Source organism: Neolamprologus multifasciatus, chromosome 1 (assembly GCF_963576455.1).
Source record: "Neolamprologus multifasciatus chromosome 1, fNeoMul1.2, whole genome shotgun sequence".
Classification (NCBI taxonomy): Eukaryota; Metazoa; Chordata; class Actinopteri; order Cichliformes; family Cichlidae; genus Neolamprologus; species Neolamprologus multifasciatus.
The window spans coordinates 13,326,936-13,347,411 of NC_140439.1; the positions used below are offsets into that span (position 1 = coordinate 13,326,936).

A 20,476-nucleotide genomic window follows, 5' to 3' on the forward strand; every position below is an offset into this window, starting at 1 on the left:
AAAACGTGTTAGCTGGTCAGAAACAGGTGCACTGCAAAATCTAATTTTATTCTCGTTGCCTTTGAAAAACTAAGTACAATTTGCCTAAGGTGACTAAGTTAGATCAACTTATTCATTCTAGGGATGTCAGTTTATTCAATCTCTTATCTTACCTGAAGCTCAAGGTGTTCAGCCATATATAAGACTCACATCACCGGGCCAAAAGAAGGGATTGGCGCTACATCATTGACTCCCTGAGGTGAACAAAGTGAAAATAACTAAATAAAGCGCTGTTGTTTAAAAGATTCAAGATTCAAGATACGGTGCATTAAGTGTTTGGAAATAATCTGTAATTTTGTTACAGTGCAGCACATTGTTGAACAGAGAAAGGTTTTTGCTTCTGCATGAATGATCTTTCTTTCAGAGAGTCGGAGCATCACAGTATTTCTTCATTTCTTTAACCTTTTCATTAATTTACTGGGTCCGATACAGTACAGAGGTGAGCAGTAGACATTGTGATATTTTAAAAGTTAAGTCACATTTTAAAGATTGGTTACTGGATTTGTGTCACTGATCGATCAGTCAACTATCAGGTAAAAATGTACATGGAATTTGAAAATGTGTCACTCTTTTGTTACAGAAGGACTAAAGGAGTGAGTTCATCAATTTTGAATTTTACTGATTTTACAGACACAGTTCATGTTAAAGGATACTGACATCAAGTCAGACAAAAAGGAAACATGGTGACATTTGACAGTTTTCACATGTGCTTGTCTTCTAACACCTAACTATAACAAGGTGGCCAGCCACATAAATCGATACAGATTTCAGTGAACGGATGTCACACCTACACAAACGCAGACCTTGAAGCTGAGTGAAAAGTGTGACGAGTTCAGGAGAACTCAAAGTGTTCTTCAGGCTCTGTTCATAAATCGACGCTCTTAAAACAAAAGAAGAAGAGGAAGATGAAAAATGAAAAAAAAAAAAAGTTAGCTTGAGAATGAGTTGTCACTAGATCACAGTAGTAGTGCGCAAACACTACATCAGACCTGTTACCACTGATACTCTGATGAGACTTCAGTAAAGAGTAGATGAATAAGCAGATGCATCTCTCCTTTGTCTTTTCCTATTTCTTAAGGACATGACTTTCAGATACCGTCCATCTGCTGCAGATAGTTTTTCAGGCCTTACAATTCTTCTTTTCCCCTCCATTTGCCTATTTCCTTAAAGTTTTTATGAACATGCTGCAAGCTATGATGGGATATGCCAAGTCTTCAGCTAATAGCACTTAGATGCCTTTTTATGCTTGAATAATTCATAGGTCGATGTTAAGTGGCTTAAGAAACAAACAACAAAACCTTCAGTCATATACAAGGACGAGAATTAAAATGAGTGAAAAATCAGCCAAAACTTCGAAAGACTTTCCGAAAGCCTAGAGAACGATTGCTCGGGATCATTTTTTAAAAAGCTGCGAGAAAGTGTGACTCTTTGAGAGCAAAATATAAGGCAATGAGAGGGGGGTTTAGACTTTTGCACAGGCATGTATGAGGAGGACAGACGTGACCGTGCAGATGACAAAAAGAGCTTTCAGAGGTGGTTAATTTGCCAAAATAAACTTTTCACTAAACTATTATAAACTGTTTATTAAAGTATGTCTCAATGTGGTCAGCATCTTGGGAGAGCCATGCACACTAAAACACCAAGATTCATATTTTCAGGCTTGAAAAAACCACCGTGGAAATTTAACTGCAGTTAGATTTTTTTAAGCTTGTAAACCCAGTTTTTCTACATTCAGTGAGAACAGGAGTGAGAGCTGGTGGTTGAATTACAGTTAAAATTTGTACCAAGTTAATTGAATTGCACTACTTAAATTTAACCAGAGCGCAGCGGTAACTAAAAAATGAACAGAAATCATTTTGATGGTGAAGAAACCCCCTTGTAAGACTGCACAGCTCATTAAGATGCAGGCTGTTCTGCAGGATTTAGATGTACATTTCCAGATGAACAATCAACAGAAACAAAGCTAACAGAGAGTAAAAACTGCAGGAAAAAAAAACAGGAACAGGAACAGTTCATGGCCCAGACCATGCCTCCTTATCTACCAAACATGGTGGTCTATTTACACTTTGGACACATTGTATACAGCTGCAAATGGAACAGACACACTGGAATTTATTGATAATTTCACTGCTTACAGAAGCAGCAAGTCAAACAGCAACAGAGGAACAGGAGGATATGCTAAGTGGACATCTCACCATTTGGCAGAACATTTAACATACAATAAATAACCCGAGAGCTTTTTAGGGGAGCCTCCAGATCGCAAAAGAAAGTGTGTGTCCGGATTTGGTCTGTATCGGACTTTCTCCATTATTTAACTGTTAAAGTTTATAACCTATTTACATTTGAGACTCTTCACCGAATGAGCCTGTCTGTACAGATGACATGTTAAGTAGGGGGTTAAGACCATGCAGGACAGAAATTTGGCAAAGTCCTCAAACCACAACTAAACAAACACTACAGGCAACATCTTCTCCCCCTGTGAAACACCAAATTAGGACATTGGGATGTGACATGCTGATGGTAAATCTAATTATGTGACAGTACAGAATAATCATGGGTAGTGAGCACACTGGTGTAGAAAATATGTGGCATATATGTGGCTCTGGTTTTAAATGAGTTTTATCCTATTGTAAGAGAAAAGTGATCAATACACAATAGTCTGACAAATTATATGACATTTTCAAAATTTAACTTGCCCAAGAAATGCATTTAAATGCAAAATTACACAACAAAAATATCGCTGTGGATTGTGCTGCCAAATACCACAGGTGTGGATTTACATTCACTGTTTACTACTCACGATGCCAACTGAGGCAGTTAATATTCAAAATACATTTCTGAGGGTGAGCATCACAGCTGTATTTGGTTTTGTTCAATCAATGGGGCTGCATATGGATTACATAGGATAAGCTTATTTTTAAAAACAAAATAATAGCAAATGCATACAATACTGTTTAATGTGTCAACGTTTCAATAGCTGTTTTCCTATTTGTGGTACAGTAGTTAAAATATGTAGCTAACACACAAAAGACCCCTGGTTCAAACCAGGAGGAGACGCAAACAACCTCAGGGAGTCACAAGCTAGTATACTTCTACTACCAGACTCAAGCCTGGATACATGGTCTGCTTCATTCCCTTTGGGAATTAAAGCTTGAGATATTTCTCAAGAAGCAGACCATTTATCCAGGCTTGAGGTTTTTCTCACCCTCTTGTGGTATTTCCCTTTGGGAAATAAGGCAGAAGACAAAAGTACCAGATATATCCAATTACACAGTGCTGGTGTTGTTTCTAATTCATCATATTAATTAAAATGATTGGCCAACTAATCAGTCATGTTGCTGATGACACAGCAACATGAGACAAGGAAAATAAGAGAGAGAGAGAGAAAAAACTCTCCTCTATATAAAAAAGCAAGTCCACTAAGTCTGTAGGAAATGAAAAGGTCACATTTTCACTAGGGACCGTTTCTTTGTCATTAAAAGAACAGGATACTGTTGAATTATTAGTTCAAGATTTGCTTTTGTTGAATTCTGGTGTCTTTAAGCTAACTTTGCCCACGTATTCTCCTTTTCAGTTTTTAATTTCCACTGTCACCAAGTGTTTGCTCACAGGAGCTAAACTGATTGTTGGGGTTTTCCTTCTAGTATTGCAGGGTCGTTACCCAGCAATGCAAACCGCTTTGAAGTGTTGTACTGTTGTGAATTGGCCCTGTAAAATTCAAACTGAGTTGCACTGAATAACTGTTCGCTTCCTATAACAGTTATAGAAAACATTAATATATTGTGTAAATTTCTTATTTAAGGAAAATGATTATCCTACGGTGGCCCTGAGAGGCCAAACGGACTGCAACTTAAGAAAACACCAACAATAAGAAATACGCTGCAAAAGCACACAAAACACAACGGAAATAGGAAAAACAACAACGGAAATAGGAAAAAACTGATTTCCAAAAGCACAAGGGAAGTGTTTCTGGGGAGACAATAACCCAACAGACCAGTTGCAGGAACCAAAATATGCTAAGAATTGCACTGGGAAACACTTAAAAGAAGTGAAGGATTTATCAGTTTTGTGAGGAAAGAAAAGATGAGAGGTAAGTGTGTTAGCCTAACTATTAGCCTAAAAATCTGTCATCAGTATTATATGAATCATGATAAAACACACCTACCATGTTTTGGGTTCCTGCAACTGGTCCGTCGGTTTATTGTCTCCCCAGAAACACTTTCCTTGTGTTTTTTCCTATTTCTGTTGTGTTTTGTGTGACAGTTAACAGTTAACAAAGACAAATATTACACACCGCAAAAGATTCAAGGACATCAACAAAACATTGATTGAATTGACTGTGTAGATGTGTAATGTCTTTTGAGAAGACATCACTATTTGGGCTTATTGTATCATGTGGAGAACTGAAGCCACAAGAAAACCACACAAACATATGTTACATGCATGATGCAGTTCACTTTCACGCTCACACACAGTCCTCCTGACCGAGCTGCCTAATGACGGTCATAGAGTGATTTGAGCTGCGGACAGAAGTCACACGTGTACTGTAATGTATCGGGCTCTGTGAGTGTTTGATGATGATGCGACAGCAACAGCACAGGTGCTGGTTGAACTGCTTCTTGAAGGACTTGCTCAGCAGATAGAGGGCAAAGGGGTTCAGGCAGGAGTTGGTGAAGGCCAGGATACGAGCTACAACGCTGCAGACGAAATGAAGCAACGAGGTGTCCACCTGGCAGGCGAGAAAGAGATTAAAAGATTAGATTTGAGGTATCTAAAAATATTTTTTAAAAAACCTAAATTCATCTGACTTGACTCTTTTTAAAAAGATCTATTTTATGTGAGCCAACAGGAACAGATTTCTCATACACTCCAAAACAACAATTTCTATTTAAATAGCATATTTTAAATCAAAAAGCGCTGATGGCATTTTCAAAAAAGGGATGGAACCAATATTAATAAATCAATGGATATATCAGATAACTTACACTTACAATACACAAAAAGACAAAAACAAATCAACTGATTTGCACTGTTACAACTCATCCACCTAACACACAGTGTGTTAGATGGATGAGTTGTAACAGTGCAAATACTGCAATAGCTGCACCCGTTTTGCACATGCTCTTCTTTGATATTCAGATATTTATTAGTAAGTGACTTTGATACTTAGATAGATAGATAGATAGATAGATAGATAGATAGATAGATAGATAGATAGATAGATAGATAGATAGATAGATAGATAGATATTGGGCTATTTCTTACTTCTTGTATTGTCTATTGTTACTGTTTGTACTGGATGACTGTAACCCACAATATTTCTCCTAGGGATCAATAAAGTATTCTGATTCTGATAAAAATATATATATATATTTGCCTACCTGGGAGTAGTGATAGGAGCGGTATAAGTATATAACGTGACTGGGTAGCCAGCATAGTGCAAACAGACCAACAAACACCAGCACTGTCTTGGCCAAGCGTTTTCTTGATTCAATCTGCTGTTCACATACAAAAACAAAATGTTTAGATTAATTCAGATTTTGAGGACCATTACAAACATTTACAGGGGAAATATATGGTACATTTTAAAAGACTACAAACATGGTGGAAATACATTTTTATCCAGTATGGAGAATTATTCCCCTAATTTTTTGTTTTGACTGTTTTTGTTTCCTTGGTAGCGTAATAAAGACAACAGACAAGCAACGATCATTTTTAAGTTGACAGTAAATTTCTAGTGGGGATTCATGTCATAAGAATAACCCAAACTGATCTATAGCCTGCCAAGTAACAAATTTAACACTAGCCTGTCGTCTTGCATGCACATTTCCCTCCACTGGCAGGTTGCAGGTGCTCCTCATCAGGCTCTGAGCGATGAAACTGTAGTACACAGATATGACCAGCAGTGGTATTATGTAGAAAATGAGGAAAGAGGCCATGGAGTGAATCTGAGGATGCAGTTCAACTCCATGGGGATAAGGAGCACAGGTAACAAAACTCTCATTAGTGGAGGTGATGTTGAAGGTGTGGAGGTCAGAGAACACAGCCTCAGGTATTGCCAGGATCAGGGACAAGACCCAGATAAGCAATGCTTGCAGGACAATGCTAGTAGTGGAGGTTGATGTTTGAACATCCAAGGGTCTTACAATGGCCCTGTACCTAAAAGACACAGACAGAGGTAAATTAAACACACACACATGCACGCGCAGTTAGACAAAGAGACAAAGAGACCTTGTGTGTTCTGTAGAGGAATGCAAGGCAGTGAGTGCTTTCTAAGTGAAATCTAAAAGTAGACATTAATTAAACCTACCACATCCTTGCATCTAAAACAGGGTTTTGTCCCATAAAGGATCTCCCATTGCCTGTTTCCATCAAAGTACGTTTCACATTATTTCCATCTCATTGGCCAGTGTTCCTGGAAGCTAGCTTAATAGTGACTGACTCAGACTAGTTTGGAATCTACAGCTTCTGTTGTTTTCAAAGGTGTGTTCCTGTCCCATTAACAGTCTGGAGCTGGGAAAACTCAGAGGTCAGCAGCTTTTTTTTCTTGTTATTTGCATATTTGCATACTGTGAATGAATCTCTTGTCTTTGACTGTTTATGCTCTCAATGGTTTGAGACACCTGCTTCAGATGCTATACCAGTACATTCGATGGGCATTATCATCATCAGCACCATAGATATCAGCCTGCTCTTGCACACAAGTGCAGATGTGACATTACCATCTTTAAAGCTGTGATTTCTCTTTCTGAAAAATGCAGCGTGAACAAACTTTCTATGTAAAATCCTTTAACATTCTTTATTTAGAGAGGAGTGGAGAAAAGATGTCTAGGAAATGTGCAGCAAAATGAATTGATTGTCCTCGCATACTTACATTCAAACATGTAAACAATCGTGTTTATTGTCAAAGATAATAAAAACCCTAACCCCTAACCCCTATTCAGATAACAAACTCTTGAAACACAGGATGCACAGGAACAATATAGGTGCAGCATTTATGTTTTTCACCAAAACTTAGAACATCTTTTAATTCCTTTACGAAGCTGTACCAGTGACTGTTATATATAATAGCAATAGTTTCCTAATACTAACTAATACATTTATAGCAGATAATTATGATTGTGTAGCTATTGATTGCATTTATAGCTTTACACGTGGCAACAGACCAGAGCAGAAGCTCTGTCATGCGTAATTTTCCGAGGATCGATACACAGGTAAATATCTACTTACACTTTAAGTTTTTACGTCCTGTGGTTTCAATAGAAGACATACAGTCGTTTAACTTCTTTATGGACGCTGCTCTAAGTTATCCTTAGTTATGGTGAGGTACACTGGTAAAAACCTACCTGTCAGCGGACAGGGCTGTGAGAGTGAACACAGAAACCCCAACCGAGGTGAGCTGGATGAAGGGGATGACTTTACAGCCCAGTCTGCCGAACAGCCACTCCTCTGACAGGTAGCGGCTGGCATCCACCGGAGCGCAGGTCACCAGCAGTAAAACATCCCCGAGCGCAAGACTCGACATGAAGAGATTCGGCACATTTCGGACGGATTTGGCAGAGCAAAACGTCTTGATGAGTGTGATGTTGCCGATTAGCCCCAACACAATGATTACACCGTAAATAGAAGCGATGGCTACACCGGTGTACAACATCGTCTGCGCCGGGGTTGGAGGAGAAATGAGGCTGCGCGACGCGTTTGTATGCTGATGCTCCATCTCCCCCACCGTCAAACCAACGGACTGTTCCAGAGATAATTTGGGATAAATGTCTAAACTCTGAGATATGACAACACGTCCTTTCAGGGTTTCCAAAAAATAAAAGAACTGGAGAAGTTATCGTGATATTTTGATGACGTGTGCAGGTCTCAAGCGGCCACCCGGTGCGCTTAGTGGAACTCAAAGCGCACCAATAAAGAGCAATCAATAAGTGCGTCAGTGGTATTTGATTTTAGACAGAAAGCCTGAAAATGAAACACACAAAAGAAGCAAAAAAAATCTATTATTTTACAGTTACATTTTTCTCTAAAGGTGGATCAAAATAGAAAGACGTTTTATAATTGTATAACTTTAAGTATCACTAAAATAGTCTTGTCTATGTATTTACTTTATGAAACACGGAGGGTATGTACTGTAGAAAACATGTAAACAAAGGTCATATTAAGTCTGTTTTTACACTATATCACATCTTTGGAAAGCTGAGTTTAATTTCTTTAGCCACACCCAGGCCTGATAACTGCCACACCTGTTCAAACAAGAAAACATTAAATAGGACCTGCCTGGAAAGTAGAGTTGACCAAAAAATCTGCAAAAGCCAGACACTTGTCAGGAACAAGTGAGAAACAAAGTAACTCAGATCTTTCCCTCTTGAAAAGGTTATAAAGCCAGCTGGGACTCCAGCGAACCACAGTGAGGGCCATTATCCATACATGGAGAAATCCTGGAACAGCGGTGGACCTTCCCATGACTGGATGGCCAACCAAAATTGCTCCATCAACTACTCATCTAAGAGGTTTTTGACCTCAAGCTGAAGCGCACTTGGGTTCTGCAGAGGGACAATGATCCCAAACACACCAGCAAGGCCACCTCTGAATAGCTTAAGAAAAACAAAATGAAGATGTTGGAGTGGCCTAGTTAAAGTCCTGCACTGAATCAGATTAAGATGCTGTAGCACAGCCTTAAAAAGGTGGCTCATACTTGAAAACCCTCCAATGTGGCTGAATTACAACAATTCTATAAAGATGAGTGGGCCAAAATTCCTCCACAGCACTATAAAGCACTGCCAGAACACTGCCAGTTATTGCAAACACTTGATTGCAGGTCTTGCTGCCAAAGGTGGCTCAACCATTTATTAGGTTTATGGGGAAATCATTTTTTCACGCAGGGATATTTAGGTTTGGATTTTTTTTTCTCCCTAAACATTTTCATTTAGAAACAGCATATTGTGTTTACTTGTGTTATCTTTGTCTAATATTTACATTTTTCTTGATAATCAGAAACATTTAAGTGTGACAAATATAGAAAAAAGGAAATCAGGAAGTGGGCAAACACATTTTCCCACCACTGTGTGCATATATAGATAGATAGATCGGGAGAGAGGGAGAAATGTCATACAGCCAAAGATAACTGTTTGACAGGCATAAAAATGTATTTTGGTACCAACAAAAGATCAGCTAAAAAACCTGACAACTTGACATGGTGTGCAGTCTGTGCTTAAAAAGAATGAAGAAATTGGACAAGTGGAGGAGAAAGGTGGCAGGTCTAAAAAAAGAAAATCCAGCATCGAGCTGCATCAGGCTGTTCAGTTGATTCATCCACTATTCACGAAGCCTCATCAGAAATCTCTCAGTCGGTTCTCAGTCATCCAGGTCATGGTAATCTAAGGAGCTTGGAAATCAGAACCTTAAGGGAGGGACTGAAAATCAGTTGAAGCATATGCATACATACATAGAAATAAGGCAAAAATAGAGTTTGTACAGTTCTAACAAGCTTGAAAGTCAATGTATGGTATGACCACCTCTATCCTTCAGTGTAGCCTGAACTCTATTAGGAAGGCTTTCTTCTGCTTCTTTAAGCAGATGCTGTGTGCTCACAGATTAGCTGCTTGGGTGATTTTTCCTGATCTCCTGGAGGCCTTAAATCTGACAATTACCCAGCAGGTTTCAGTAGAAAGTGATGTCTCAATGGACTCTCAGCTGCCACAACATAATGGAACTTCTCGGGCATCAGAGAGAAAAACCAAGGCACACACTCAAGTAGAAAAAATGGTCTGTGAGAGACTGATTACTGCTGATCCACTGAAACATTTATTCAACACCGATTTCACAGAACAATAACAAAGAACCCAGCGAGCATCCAATGTGTCACTGATAAAGAACATATCTAATCTAATCCCTGTTTGTGTGTGTGTGTGTGTGTGTGTGTGTGTGTGTGTGTGTGTGTGTGTGTGTGTGTGTGTGTGTGTGTGTGTGTGTGTGTGTGTGTGGAGACGTGTAAGTTAATATGGTTCAACTGTAATAGCAAATGATGGCAGTGAGGTCTTGAGCCATTATGTGAAGGCGAGATAAAGTCAAGAGAACAAGGAAAAAGGGGGATTAGAGCCTGGAGAGAAAACCTGGAGCTGAAAGGATGATCTGGTCTAAATTTGAAAGCACAGAGACATTTACACTTCACAACAGAAAACACATTTATGCAACCCAAAACTGTTTGATTACTTTTCACTCTTTATAAAAATGACTTTGACCTTGTAAAATCATTAATCATTTCACGAGGAAAAGGTTACACAAAGCCTTAAATGTCATGTAAATATCAAGGAAGCAATATTGTGATGCTCTTACAGAGATTCACTGTGTGTAATTTTACAGTGGAGGTAGACAGCTCAATAACCTTTTACCATAGCTCCCTGCCAGTTATGTGATACAGCATGAAACGCTGTGCTGAACTTTATGAAACTGCACATAATTCTGCAGGATTTACAGAAATTCGGTCTACAGGTTTCACAAGAGTCATGGGAAATCTAACTGACGGACAAAAACCTTTAAAACCACAACAGTGTGTATAGTATCTGTATAGTATTTACAAAATGTTTTTCTTATTTACTTGGGAAATGAATTTCCCCAGTGTGGGATTTATGAAGTCTGTGTCTATCTGTCAGACTGTAATCAAAACCCCCCATTGAGTGATGACACATATAGATACTGATGCTTTATATGGAAGGTACTCTTACATTACAAGATTCATCCATTTCAAGAGGGCACTATATAAAAATTAAACATTTGGTCTCGTTGTTTTCATATAAAGGCTAAGTGAAAATCTTGAAAATCATTCAGAATTACAGAAATTAATTTATATCTTCTATATCTTCTCTGTTTCATCTCCATATATCTTCTACTGAACACATGTAGCCATTTGCTGAGTTTATTTTGAAAATATTTTGCAAGTTTTTAAGTGTTGCCTGATTTGCAGTTCCACCTTATTGTGTATGTCTTGATAGTAATGCGACGCCTAATGGAAGGCTGCATTAATAACAGTCACTAAAAACACAAAGTGAGGAGGTTCTTCAAATGCTGTGCTTTTAGCCTACAGTATATGGGACTATTAATATAGCAAAACTATTTGCACTTGTGTATTTCAAACTGCTTGCGTGTATTGTGATCTATGATGGATCACAATACACAGTTATAATCGGACCATCTGGACGCTCCAGAGTTTTGTTCTATTCAGATTACACTGTCTACTGATGTTTTTGTTTTTCTGGTGCTACTTGGTCAGCATGGTGGTGTGGCGGTTGTAAGTGGAAGTGGAAGAGAATGGATGGATGGATGGATGGATGGCGCTACTTGTGATGTGCATAGAAGTTGGATGAAAATATGGCATTTTCTTGATTTTCACATTAAAAGTAATCCACATGTTTTATTTCTGCATTTTCATAAAATGCAGCTGTATACCATTCAGACAGAAGACCGTTGTTGATTTAAGATGGAATGACCCTTTGGGATATTAGTCATAAAATTTTAATTTCAGTCAGAAGGTGGCGCTACATGACAACATAATAATACATTTTATTTGAAAGCGCCTTTCAAAACGCTCAAGGTCACTGTACATAGTAGATTAAAAGCAACATAAAAGCAACATAAAAGCAAGCAGTTTACAGAATCATAAAAGCATAAGACATAAACAAATAAAATAGCAGAGTGGAGAGGTTATGTGGGATAAGCTATTTTGTACAAGTGGGTTTTGAGTTTGGACTTAAAGAGTGAGAAGGAAGAGATATTTCTTAAATTAGGAGGTAGGGAATTCCAGAGTCGTGGAGCAGAGCAGCTGAAAGCCCTGCTCCCCATGGTTGCAAGACGGGGGGAAGGGACGGAGAGTGAAAGGGAAGAAGAAGATCTGAGACAACGAGATGGGGCGGTGATCTTAACCAGATCAGAGAGATATGGAGGAGAGAGATGATGAATAGCCTTAAATGTGTACAAGAGTATTTTGAAATTGATGCGGTATTTGACCGGGAGCCAGTGAAGCTGCTGCAAGGCAGGAGTGATGTGGTGGACAGAAGGGGTCCTGGTGATGATACGGGCAGCAGAGTTCTGGATGCGTTGGAGCTTGTGGATGGATTTTTGAGTAAGACCAAAAAGAAGTGAATTACAATAGTCAATCTGGGAAGTAACAAGGCTATGGACAAGAATGGCAGTGGCATGTGGGGTGAGAAAAGGACGGAGACGATTAATGTTGCGCAATTGAAAATATGCAGACCGAGTAACATTATTAATGTGTGAATTGAAAGATAAAGTGCTGTCGAGGATGACACCCAAACTTTTCACAGAGGAAGAAATGAGTTATCGATAGTAATAGAGAAACTGTTGGTTCTGGATAATGTTGATTTAGTGCCTACCAAGAGGAGCTCGGATTTATTACTATTGAGTTTGAGAAAATTAGAAGAGAACCATGAATTTAGTTCAGCTAAACAGAGGGTAAGGGAGGATGGGGGAAGAGCAGAATCAGGTTTAGTGGACAGATAAAGCTGGGTGTCATCGGCATAACAGTGAAAATGGATATTGTATTTACGGAAAATATGTCCAAGCGGTAGAAGGTAGATAATGAAAAGAAAGGGCCCCAGGACAGATCCCTGGGGCATGCCAGTGGTCAGAGGGAAGGATTTAAATCAGGCTAGTGGAGTATGGGAGAGACCGATAGAGGCTAGCCTACTGAGAAGTATAGAGTGAGAAATAGTGTCGAAAGCAGCACTCAGATTGAGGAGAATAAGAATGGAAAGTAAACCGGAGTCAGCTGCCATAAGAAGATCATTGGTTATTTTTATAAGTGCTGTTTCAGTGCTATGGGACTGGAACTGTTCATACAGATTATTATTAGTTAAATGTGAGTGGAGTTGTGTGGCAACTATTTTCTCAAGAATTTTCGAAAGGAATGGTAGATTGGAAATAGGCCAAAAAATCTCAAAATTATTGGGCTCTAGTCCAGTTTTTTTCAATATTGGGGTGATGGCGGCAATTTTGAGGGAAGCAGGAACGGTTCCAGTGGTAAGTGCAGAGCAGATGATAGCAGAAACATAATGGATAAGGAACATTTCTAAGGTTCATTTAGAGGGTGATAGGAATGCATATACTGTGCTAAATGTTGCAATGCAAAATTAATAATTAATAAAGTCATTAAATCTGCACTGCCGAGTGGCTGTGTGGGTGATTACCTTTGTCACTGCAGACTGCGGTCTAATGTCTTTTAAACCTGCAGAAAATTTCAGTCAGTTATTTTAAACCATCACCAGTGTGGTCCAGAAGTTGCTGAGATACAACAATCAGAGTGAACCACGTTATACTCCTGTGAAGTACATGAGATCTTGTGCACTCATCAACTAACCAGATGATTTTCCCTGAGGCCTCAAATCTGCCAGTTTCCCAGCAGGTTCCTGCAGAAAGTGATGTCTCAATGAACTCTGAGCTGCCACACCATAAAGGAACTTCACGGACATCAGGGAGAAAAAAGAGCCAATGGATGCAAGCAGTCAGCCAGAAAGTTTAGCCGTGAGAGACCAATTATGGTTGATCCACAGTAACATTTATTCTACACAGATTTCACAGGTAAAAACACTAACACCCCCACCCCACCCACCCACCCCCTAAAAAAAGCAACCAAAAAACCAGCAAGGTCGGATGTGTCATGTGTGATGGCCCATCTAGGCGCGGCCAGACCACAACATAAAGGGTGATTCATCCCCGTTCAACCCCAAGCAGCACGTCACACACTTAATATTTTGTGACAGTGATTTATTTACAATGAGTGCAGTTAAACAAAGGAAGGGAGCATATCATAACTTCAGGGTGAACCCAAGGCCAAAACAACAAACAAAAGGTAGCCTATCTCAGGAATAAACACAACTTGCCTACTCAAAAGAACTAACTCAAACGACAATCACTATCCTCCCTGCCTAACAAAAACAGGAGAAAACTGATCAAACAAAAAGGCGGTTCACCCCTACATGCTCTTACATTAACCAACATAGTGACACAGTGAACGGTCTGCCGGTTGGGTTGGGCCGAGGATGAATGACATGGCAGTGCCTAGCGGTGTCTTCTTATCCGCTGCCTCCCGGTCCTTAGCCAATCGGTGCGAGCCATCCACCCTGGATGCACCAATCGCGGAGGAGCACCTGCACACTCAAATTTACATATAATTACGACCACAGTCGTAACACATGGATAATGAACATTTCTAATCTCATTCCTGTTGCTCTCAAGAACTGCGGGGTAATTTAATATGCTGTAATTGTCTCACATAGCAAATGATGTCAGCGAGGTCTGAAGCCATTATGTGGAGGTGAGAAAAAAAAGTCAAGAAAACAAGAAAAATGGATATTAGGAGGAGGAGCTGAGGGCATGTACTAGCCAAATTTCAAAAACACACATATACACGTATGCACAAGTGGAAAAAGCAGACTTCATGCAAACAAAAGCTCATATTTTCACTATTTTTTTTATCCTTTATAAAACCTCTGTTCTTGTGCCAAGCATTTTATAAGGAAATGTTACTCATTAAATCTCAAATGTCATGCATATACACAACATTGACAAAAATATTCACGCACCCATCCAAATCATTGAATTCAGGTGCTCATATCACTGCCATGCCCACAGGTGTATAAGATGAAGCATGTAGGCATGACGCTTCTACAAACATTTCTGAAAGAGTAGGTTACTCTCAGGAGCACAGTGAACTCTTGAACGGTATAGACGTAACCTGTGCAACAGATACAGTTGTGAAATTTTCTCACTGCTAAATATTCCAGCAGACCATGTAAAATCACAGAGTGGGATCAGCAGATGCTGAAGCCCATAATGTGCAGAGGTCGCCAACCAGCAGAGTCAGTTACTACAGACCTCCAAACTGGCCTTCAGATTGGCTCAAGAACAGTGCACGGAGAGCTCCAAGGAAAGGGTTTCCATGGCCGAGCAGCTGCATCACAGCCTTACATCAGTGCTTTGCACCAGTGCACAAAGCAAGGTCCATAAAGACATAGATGAGTGAAATTGGTGTGGAAGAACGTGATTGGTCACAGAGTCCTGATGAATTAGAGTGGAGACTCCAAGTCAGGCCTTTCAGTGTGACATCTGTGTCTAACCTCACAAATGTGCTTCTGGAAGAATGGTCAAAAATTCCCATAAACACTTTTAAACCTTGTGGAACAACTTCCCAGAAGAATTGAAGCTGTTATAGCTGCAAAGTGTGGACCGACATCATATGAATCATCCGAATCAGCATACTTTATTAATCCCTAGGGAAATTATATGGGTTGCAGTTGCTCCAATACAGTAACAGTAACAGACTAAACTATTTAACGATACAATACATTACAGATTTACAAAGTTAAGAAATAGCACAATGTATACAAATCACTCAATAATATATATCAAGGACTGACAGAGGTGATTAGAAATAAATATCAAGAATATTGACAAGAATATTACTGAGTAGAAAAGAGAGTGTGAAAAAAGGGTGTATCTATTGCAGTGTTTGCAATGTATTAGATGGATGAGTTATACAGGGAGATGGCCACAGGCAGGAATGATTTCCTGTGTTGTTCAGTGGTGCTTTTTGGGAATCTCGGTCTCTCACTAAACGTGCTCCTGTGACTAGCCAGCATGTCATGGAGTGAGTGGGAGGTATTATCCAACATTGTCTTTATCTTGGACAACATCTGCCCCTCCGACACGACTCTAAGGGAGTCCAGGTCCATCCCCCCAACATTACTGGCCTTGCAGATCAATTTATTTAGCCTGTTGGCATCTGCGACCCTCAACCTGCTGCCCCAGCATGCAACAGCATAGAGGATAGCACTGGCCACAACAGACTCATAGAAAATCCTGAGCATTGCCCAACAGATGTTAAAGGACTTCAGCCGCCTTAGAAAATAGAGATGACTCTGGCTCCTCCTGTAATATGCAGTGGTGGTTTTAACCCAGTCCAGTTTATTGTCTATGTGTACTCCAAGGTATTTATAGTCCTCCACAATTTCCACATAAACCCCTTGGATTGAAACAGGGGACAAGGTTTTCCTGGTCTTCCTAAAGTCCACAATCAATTCGTTAGTCTTTGCCATGTTGAGCTGTTGCTGATAAGCAAACTGAAGGGGATCCTGATGTGGTCTGACTATGGGTCGGAGCTGGTCCAGGATGAGTCTTTACAGAGTCTTCGTGATGACTGGGAATCCTGGGGGCCACTGAGACGTGGCATCTTTGGTACAGGGACAAGGCATGATATGATGTCTTCCACAGCACTGGGACCCTCTGGAGACACAGACTCAGCATGAACAGTTTATGAAAGACTCCACAAAGCTGGGGCTCACAGGCCTTGAGGATGCAGGGACTCAACCCATCTGATCCAGAAGACTTACATGAGTAGAGTCTCCTCATTTGCCTCTGAACCTAGTCATGAGTGAAAGTGATAGGTGGCTATGTGGAGTGCTATGTGGAGAAAGAAGGAGACACAATGGTGTGGCTCTGGATTTTCAGGCTGACTACTGGTGAAACTGTAGGGGTGTGAGATAAAAGTGTATGTACATATTTAACTGATTTGTAAAACATCGTGTGAGAATACTTTCATGATTATCATCTGCATGTGGTAAAAACACGGATACTGTTGCCACTTCCTCTTGATGAGGAGTGTATTTGTCTTTTTTTACTTTGCTAGGGAGCAACAACAGTTAGGTCTCAGCACATTAAAACAGACAAACAGCAAAATAACTCTTACACTCATGACATTCCCAGATTAAATTTAAAAAACTTTCAAAAAGACTGGGAATGCCGTGAGTGTTTCTGTATCAGTTTCTTTATGCGCTGTCACTCACTGTGTGAATCTGAAGATGAAACACTGAATCCGGGTACAGTCAGTGTTGTCGGTTTGAAGGTTTTGTTAAGTCACCCATGTCGTTGTATGCCAGTTAGGTTTTCTGTGACTCGTGAAATGTGCAGATTGAATTTCTGTAATGAAACCCTACAAATTAAGAATGGGATGTCACTCAAATTTACATGTGTGTGAAGCCAGAAAAGGGAAGAGTTTGGGGAATAGAGTAGCAAGTAAACAATGTGGTGATGATTTTGCAGACATTCAGTGTATAATATTATAGTGAAAATACACACTGCTCTTTTACCACACCTTCTTGCCTGTTATGTGATACAGCATAAAATGGCAACTTTATGAAAACTGCAGGAAATAATTCTACAATAGGGTCTTTTTGAAAGTTAAAAATATGTATTTTGCTGAGCAGTGTGAGAAAAATGTTTGTCTTTTTTAATGTGCTGACCTAACTATTGTTGCTTCCTACCAAGGATTAAAAAAGACACTCATCATCAAGAGGAAGTGGCAACGGTGCCTTTGGTTTTACCACATGCAGACGATAATAATGAAAGTATTCTCACAGTATGTGTTACACATCAGTTAAACATGGGCATACACTTTTATCTGCTCTACTTCCTCGGTCGTGTTTAGATTTTCTGTATTTATCAGCTGTGCAGGTTTTCTGTGCAGTGTTGCTGACTGAGGCTTGCTTTTATTTACCAACTCTTAATTGCAATTTTCTTTTTTTTTTAGGATAGTAAACGGTCGGGCAGCAAAAAAAAAAAAAGTCAAGCACAAGTGAAAGGAAGGAAGTCACCAAGTACCAGGGAAGGAATAACAAATACCGTGAACATTTTTAAATACGACTCAGGAATCTCAGAAATGATGCTACTGTGAAAGAAATAAAATGTCAAATCAAAATGCTAAGTTTTAATTCTGTAATATATGTGATTGGCCCGCAGACATGTGAGCACTGACACTGAGTTTAATGGGATAGTAAATAAAGAACACCAATATTTTAAGAGTGAAGAAAATGACCCACCACATCACTAATGTGCAAGAACCTTTCTTTTCTACACTCTGATTTACTTAAGTCGTTGAACACCTTGCCTAATGTTTTGCACCCCTATCTGGCTCCTTAATTCCTTTGCTTCCCAGAGTGCTTGCTTGCTGTAGGGAGTGTTTTTTGTTTTGTTCTTTGGGTTTTTTGTTTGTTTGCTTGTTTGTTTGTTTGTGGGGGGGGGGGGGGGGGGGGGGAGTCTATCTGAATGTTCATCTGAGGCCTTCTCCACCCCTTTATTTCCACAGCCTGCAGGTTTCACCCTTAGTCTGGATCCTCAATATTTTCTTTCCCAGTTACCTCTTGAGCTCCTTCAGGTTTGGTTTTGCCACATTACACTCAGTGGCAAACACCTCCTTTTTCGACTACTATGCATTTGTAGTTATCAAAGTCAATTCAGTTCAATTCAGTTTTCTTTATATAGCACCAAAATACAATAACAGTCACCTCAAGATGCTTTATGTTGCAATGTAAAGACCCTATATAGAGATCAGGTCAGATGATTCCTTGTGAGTAAGCACTTAGTGACAGCAGAAAGGAAAACCGCTGGAAGTTCCAGGCTCAGGCATCTGCTGCAACCGTCTGGTGGTATGGGGAAGACAAAAGACAACGTCAGTTGTGAGCCGCAGTCAAGTACACGCGCGCACGCATTCACACATTCACGCGCGCGGACTCAGACATGCACGCATACACTGCTTTGGGACAGCCCAAAGTCTGGTCGCATATTCAAAAATTCATTAAAAATCATCCGGAATAGTTGAGGTCCAACTTTCAACACATTCTTACTCTGGGACACCTACTGTACCTCTGGGTCAAGTTTCATCCAGATTCACTGTAATACGCCTATGAAATTACAGGAAACTTGTATTCAATGCAATACAGTCAATAGAATTATGACATTTTGAAAAATTAATTAAAGATCATCCTGAATAGTTGAGGTCCAACTTTCAACACATTCCTCCTCTGGGACACCTACTGTACCTCTGGGCCAAGTTTCATCTCAATCTGCTGCATCAATAATTGTTTAATATTAATGGATCAAAAGTGCTGCTGAGAAAGTCATGACAGGGACTATAAAGAGACAGCATATTTCAGCCATATTTGCTTGTCTTCACTGACTTGCTTTGAAATCCAGATTTTAATTTTAGAATATTAGGTGTACTTGTGGTTCCTACAGAATTTTAAGGTTGAACGGGAATCAGAGTCTTCATCTCTCAGGCCTCTCTTCTGTGGATGCAGCTCACAATATTAATTCAGAAGACAAACACCCATCTCAGCTTTTGAGATTAGCCTTAAAACCCTCAGTTTTGACAAATAATACAGTTATAGTGGATCAGGTGACCCTGAATCTTCCCTTATTTGTGCTGCAATAAGCCTAGGCTCTTGCGGGCTTCCCATGATGTATGAATTATTTCCTTCTTTGCTCGTTCTGTGTTTATACATTTCTCTGCATTTAATCATTAGTTAGTATGTATCTCTTGCTCTCTTGCACAGTGTATATGTTGTCCTGTCTCCTTTTCATCAACCTCAGCCAGTCACAGTAGATGGCTGTCTCTCCTTGAGCTTGTTTCTGCCAGATGTTTCTACCTCTTCAAATGGAGTTTTTCCATAATAGCTAACAATCCTAATTGTTAGCTCATACGGGGTAATTAAATTGTTGGGGTTTTCTTTGTATTATTGTTGTGTTTTTACCCAGTAACATAAAGTGTCATTAGGCGACTGCTGTTGTGATTTGGTACTAAATACATAACATTTAACTGCTAACACTGGAATTAATTAAATTGTATAAATTCAAATTATATATTCATTGTGATATACTCCTTGTCTTTTGAAATACTTTATTTTCTGTTTTGGACACCTTTTAAAACAACATTCAATATTACAGGAACAGAAGCTCTTCTATTTCATGAACTACCAAACTTACTGATAGTAACACACACTGCAACTAGGAAACACCAGGGAACACTTCATTAAGACACAATACACAATATATACAGTGGGGCAAAAAAGTATTTAGTCAGCCACCGATTGTGCAAGTTTCCCCACTTAAAATGATGACAGAGGTCAGTAATTTGCACCAGAGGTACACTTCAACTGTGAGAGACAGAATGTGAAAAAAAAATCCATGAATTCACATGGTAGGATTTGTAAAGAATTTATTCGTAAATCAGGGTGGAAAATAAGTATTTAAATTTTAAATAAGTATTTATTTTGCATATTTGCAAAAGTGCTTCGACGTTTTCGGAGCATCTGCTACCCACCAGCTCGATAGCAAGCCGGGAGCTCGAGCGTCACTGAAGCCGCTGAGAACGGCACAACACCCGGCACATCATTTTCAGATCACCGCGGAGTTTCGCTACTCAGGTTAAACGTAATATATAAGTCACTTAGACAACCTAAAAATGTTATTGTTGGGCTTTTTTCAGTGTTTTATTTGTTTGTGAGTAAATCGGTTTGGCTGAGATTAAAGTTATTAGATTAGATAAAATAAAACTTTATTAATCCTCCGGGATTTTCACACAGCTGAATAA

At 39.5% G+C, this 20,476-nt stretch overlaps 1 protein-coding gene across 1 annotated transcript; it reads right to left on the reverse strand.

Moving 5' to 3' along the window:
• Positions 1-2,643: 2,643 nt before the first annotated feature.
• Positions 2,644-7,962, reverse strand: grpr (gastrin-releasing peptide receptor). Its single transcript, XM_085174893.1, has 4 exons — positions 7,386-7,962; positions 5,847-6,198; positions 5,421-5,534; positions 2,644-4,768 (listed from the first exon to the last, which is right to left on the reverse strand). The coding sequence occupies exons 1-4, from the start codon at positions 7,754-7,756 to the stop codon at positions 4,505-4,507; spliced, it is 1,101 nt and encodes a 366-aa protein (XP_085031019.1). The 5' UTR covers positions 7,757-7,962; the 3' UTR covers positions 2,644-4,504.
• Positions 7,963-20,476: the final 12,514 nt, after the last annotated feature.

Bases quoted from the DNA above. Each gene is read 5' to 3' on its own strand.
- grpr (XM_085174893.1), bottom strand. From the start codon at position 7,756: ATGGAGCATCAGCATACAAACGCGTCGCGCAGCCTCATTTCTCCTCCA. The intron at 5,535-5,846 runs GCTAGTGTTAAA...TGTGAACAGCAG, and splicing joins ATGTGCATGCAAGACGACAG to ATTGAATCAAGAAAACGCTT. The intron at 4,769-5,420 runs GTAGGCAAATAT...CTCGCCTGCCAG, and splicing joins GCTCCTATCACTACTCCCAG to GTGGACACCTCGTTGCTTCA.